General features: G+C 43.5%; 1 protein-coding gene across 1 annotated transcript in view; it reads right to left on the bottom strand.

Moving 5' to 3' along the window:
• The window catches only part of atp1b3b (ATPase Na+/K+ transporting subunit beta 3b), a 39176-nt gene that overhangs the window by 15446 nt on the left and 18730 nt on the right, over positions 1 to 5000 (bottom strand). The window contains exon 2 of the mRNA XM_042063958.1: positions 3331 to 3459. Within this exon, the coding sequence (XP_041919892.1) occupies positions 3331 to 3459 (129 nt within the window). The remainder of the gene's footprint in view (positions 1 to 3330; positions 3460 to 5000) is intronic.

The raw sequence follows: 5000 nt of genomic DNA, 5'->3' as shown, positions 1-5000 counted from the left end.
AAATATTAGGCCCACAAAGTAAACCTCAGCAACTGAACTGCTAATGCTAATTGCTAACAACACCACAACCACTGGTTTTATTTCCCAAACATCTATGGTTTTACTTATACTTTGTAGTACAGAAATGTTACCTTTCACAATAAACACTTTCTTATCACTGTATCCTGCATTCTGAGGTATAAGACGGGTTATAAATAATGTTCATTATCTAATTATCATCAATTATACATTAAGTATGTCTAATATTGTTGTTATGGTTACAATTACAAGATTTAGACTGCATTTAGTAGTCTATGATGACATCATCTATGATGACTCTCTGCCACGTCTATGCTGCAATTGGTATAAGTATAATATACTCTTTGGATCCTGTGAGGGAAATTTGGTCTCTGCATTTATCCCAATCCGTGAAACACACTCAGCACACAGTGAACACACAGTGAAGCACACACTAATCCCGGCGCAGTGAGCTGACTGCAACAACAGCAGCGCTCGGGGAGCAGTGAGGGGTTAGGTGCCTTGCTCAAGGGCACTTCAGCCGTGCCTACTGGTCGGGGTTCGAACCGGCAACCCTCCGGTTACAAGTCCGAAGCGCTAACCAGTAGGCCTCGGCTGCCCCTTTAAGTGGATGGTGGATGGGTAGGGGACCAATAGAGGCTATCCAATCAGAAACAAATATGTTCTGTCATTTTTGTATAGGTGTACTGATAGAGACTAATCAGCCAATCAGAGTCATTTCAATGACTGACACTGAGGTATATGTATAGTGTATTAGCCTGGTTAAACCCAGACTCATTCACTTTGTGAAAAGAGTCTGGGGACTCACGATTGGGAAACATTTCCAACACTAGCATGGCGATGGCCGTAGACATAGTGTTAACTTTGAAATCATTGGCCCAGCCTAATCAATCACACTGATCGGGGATTCCTAACGTTATTTCCTACTTCGTCTAAACTTTACAAACTGACAGCATCGGCAGTCAGGAAACAATATATGTAGGCCTACATTTGTTGTAAATGAATGTACACGTTCTTCTGACTGCAATTTGTGATGTTTGCAGGTGTTGTTACTATAGTTATACAGACAATGAGCTACCCAGGGATGCAAAAAGAATTTCAGCCCTGACTGGTAGTATCCTATCGTATCCTATTTATCACAGCTTTTGATTTCGAAACTTGTTGGCCGGTCCTTTTTGGATCTGATTGAAACGTTAGTGTCTTATGGTGTTCCAGACTAGTATCTGCCTGAGAGGATATCTAGGAGGAAGTGGTCAGGCTAAAATTGTTTGTTATACGGTTCTTCACAATGCTAGTAGAACCAGTGTTTCCCATACATTGACTTATTTGTGGCGGCCCACCACAATATCAACATTGACCACCACACAATGATTTTCCAGGTTGTACTAACTTGTGCTTAAATCTGATTAGCATCATAACCACGCTGTGCTAATTTGTTAAAAACTGTTGCATTCAAGTTAATTCTGCAAACCAACCACCACAAATAGAATTAAATTCTCTGGGAAACACTGAGAACACTCCATTGACTTGAATGGGATTTCCTAATGTTCATTGGTCAAATATGTAAGGGATAATATATAGAACGCCGGTCATTATTGGGAAAATCTCGATAAGTCCCGACAGGGCGAACCGGACCCTGACGCAGCAGCCAGCAGAGCATCGATTTCAGGTGTGCCACTCTAGCACTTGCAACACATTTTTTGGCCACTAGAGGCAGTAGATCAGATCATGTCTACTGCCAGAGATTTCAGCATACAAATACAAGACCAATTGAAGTGAGAGATCTCAAGTGGGATATACTGTAGGTTATCATCACAAGTCCACATGATGTTTCTTTACATTTATTTGTTGCTGTTTCGTCGTGGCTTTTGCTGAGAAACAAATTGTTTGCAACACACACTGAACTTGAATCAAACGTTCTTCAGAACACTGCTGATCAACCGTCTGCTTTCACTTTTGAATGAAGTTCCATTGCAAGAAGTGACCAGACTACTTGCGGAGTGATATGAAAGACCTGAATAGGAAGCACAAAACCCATTTTCCTTAGCAACGGTCTGTTATACAAAATCATCAGACCTCCGAACGTTGGGAGGGCCCATTTAAGTGAATGAAGTATTCTACAGCATTATGAAGAGCGATGTAATAAGTTTACATAATTAGCCCACCGCTGAAACATATAATTACTGCTGTCAATGGCAACGGGTTTTGTGCTTCTGATTTCTTTCTTTCATATCACTCCGCAAGTAGTCCGGTCACTTATCGCACCAGGCTATAAAGTCGTCTAAAACGGGACCATGCTCAATTTAATTTCCATTTAAAAGACTGAGAATAGCTGAGTCGTCTCTGAATTTCCAAATGTGTCTGTTTGTGTGCTGGCTACGGCAGTCATCAGTGTGGAGAATATGTAACAGGAGACTGGACACTCCCCGGGGGTCAGCCCTGCCAGAGACTTTCTAATGAGGAGACACAGCACTCAAAAAATTCTCCATAGAAATGCATGGGCTTAGTTTGTAACGCCAATATGGCAGTTGTCTACGCATATCACATCATGTGCTATGTTGTGAATACATTGAGCCAATAATGTGGTGTGTTGTAAAGACATCGTGCCAATCATGTGTTGTGATCTCGCCGCTGGAGCAAGATTGCAGTAGATTGGTGTCGTGAAGCCTTGCGCACGTGCATTCCTGCCGAGATGGATGCCCGATGAGTGCCCAAAAAGCGTTGCAATATGGCCGCCGAGTGGAGGGACTTGCCTAAAAGGACTTTGCCCCTGCAGAAGACAGCATCTCATCTGAGAGTACTCCATTCACTCTCACTCTCTGGGGTCAGCCCTGCACAAGACAGCATCTCATCTGAGAGTACTCCATTCACACTCACTCTCTGGCGTCACCCCTGCACAAGACAGCATCTCATCTGAGAGTACTCCATTCACACTCACGCTCTGGGGTCTATCGATTAAAAAATCCAAGATCCAACCAACTAAGCTGAAATCCAAATTAAAACAATTTTAACAGCTTATCGACTAAAATGTGTGGTTGATAGTGTTACAAGCTGATGAGAAATCAGCATATAAAAGCAACCAATCAGATACTGTATGACAATACTTGGTCAGCCAATGAGATTTGAGTTCTTTCTGCGGTGAGGGTCTATGTGTTCAAGGGTGAATGCATAAAGGCTGATCAGTTTTTGGTATACATGTTCTTTATAATATGTGCACAGGCTGATCAGCCAATCAGGTGTGAGTATGTTCATTAGCCAATCAGATATGAGTATGCTGTGTGGCTGTGAGTGTGTGTCCGGCGGGCAGCTCACCTGGACTGGGAACTCTGTCGCGGTATTTGGGTACATCGTCACTCAGAGTCTGTAGCATCACCCACATGGTGAGAGTGAAGAAGCCAGCCAGGAAGCCATAGAATACCAGGTAGAACACAAAGATGAGAGCTACGGAGAGAGGGAGGGAGAGAGAGAGAGAGAGAGAGAGAGAGAGAGAGAGAGAGAGAGAGAGAGAGAGAGAGAGAGAGAGAGAGAGGGAGGGGGAGAGAGAGAAAGAGAGAGAGATTAGATTAACTTGTTCATGCAGTCTTTACATACATAGTGAGAGAGGTCTGGGAGAGAGATGAGACAAAGCCATGTTGTTTGTCCCTTAAGTCACTGGAGGGCATTCTGTAACTGAGGCTGTGGTTTGAGGCAGTGAGGAGTGTGACAGAGGCATCCAGAGGAACATGTACAAGACTCTTACCCACATAGGAAAACAGCCCTGCCTGGGAGACAGAAATAGCATCACATGTATGTGAAAATAGGATCATTGGTACCATTTTCATACTGACAAACAATACTATGTCCCAGATTCACATGTCCCTGGAAAATACAGACGTGGTTTCTCAAAGCTTTGAGAGAGACTAGCACAAGATCACTAGAACTGGCAACATCAACAAAACCTACTAAAAACAACCAATTGAAATACAGGGTGGGCGGAGGAGTATATATGTGTGTGTGTGTGTGTGTGTGTGTGTGTGGGTGTGTTACAAGTGTGTGTGTGTGTGTGTGTGTGTGTGTGTGGGTGTGTTACAAGTGTGTGTGTGTGTGTGTGTGTGTGTGTGTGTGTGTGTGTGTGTGTTACGAGTGTGTGTGTGTGTTATGAGTGTGTGACAAAGAGATTGGGAGGAAGAAAAAAAGGCAGTGAGAGAGAGAAAGAAAATACAGAATGAAAGGACAGAAAAAAGAAAAGAAAAAGAAAGAAAGAAAGAAAGAAAGCGAGTGATGCAGAGAGTGGGGCCTGGAAACAGCATGAGCCATTTCCCCTGCGTTGCGCGTTCCTGAGAAACAGCAGGTCGGGTCAACGCCACGCCAGGCCCTCATCAGGGCCACCACCGCTGCCGCGACGACCAGCCATTCAGCCCTCTCCCTCGCTCTGCCTGACAACCGTAACCATGCAGAATCAGTGGGAATCTGGACGCGGGCTGGTCTAATATTAGAAAGAAGACCACAGCCAGCCCTCGAAATTCACCTCTCCAGCACAGAGAGCTTTCCCAGCCAACATACCCCCACACTCAGCACAGCAGAGCACAGCAGAGCAGAGGATCCCACCACGAGGGTGAGGATGGAGATAGAGAGAGAGATAGATAGATAGATAGATAGATACTGTACCTGTAGATATATAGATAGATAGATGATAGCTAGCTAGGTACCTAGATAGATAGACATTAGATAGATGGATAGATAGATAGATAGATAGATAGATAGACATTAGATAGATGGATAGATAGATAGATAGATAGATAGATAGATAGATAGATAGATAGACATTAGACAGATGGATAGATGGATAGATAGATAGATAGATAGATACAAGGATACAAGGAAGTTTATTGTCACATGCATATAGTTACTGGAAGTAAGAAATGCAGTGAAATTATGTCTGGTGTCAGCCTATTTGTGCATTTATGGGGGGGGGGGGTAAAAAGTGCAGTAGAAGAGGGGTT

The sequence above is a fragment of the Alosa sapidissima genome, chromosome 15 (assembly GCF_018492685.1).
Source record: "Alosa sapidissima isolate fAloSap1 chromosome 15, fAloSap1.pri, whole genome shotgun sequence".
NCBI classification, from domain to species: Eukaryota; Metazoa; Chordata; class Actinopteri; order Clupeiformes; family Clupeidae; genus Alosa; species Alosa sapidissima.
This window is presented reverse-complemented; position numbering and strand designations above follow the sequence as displayed.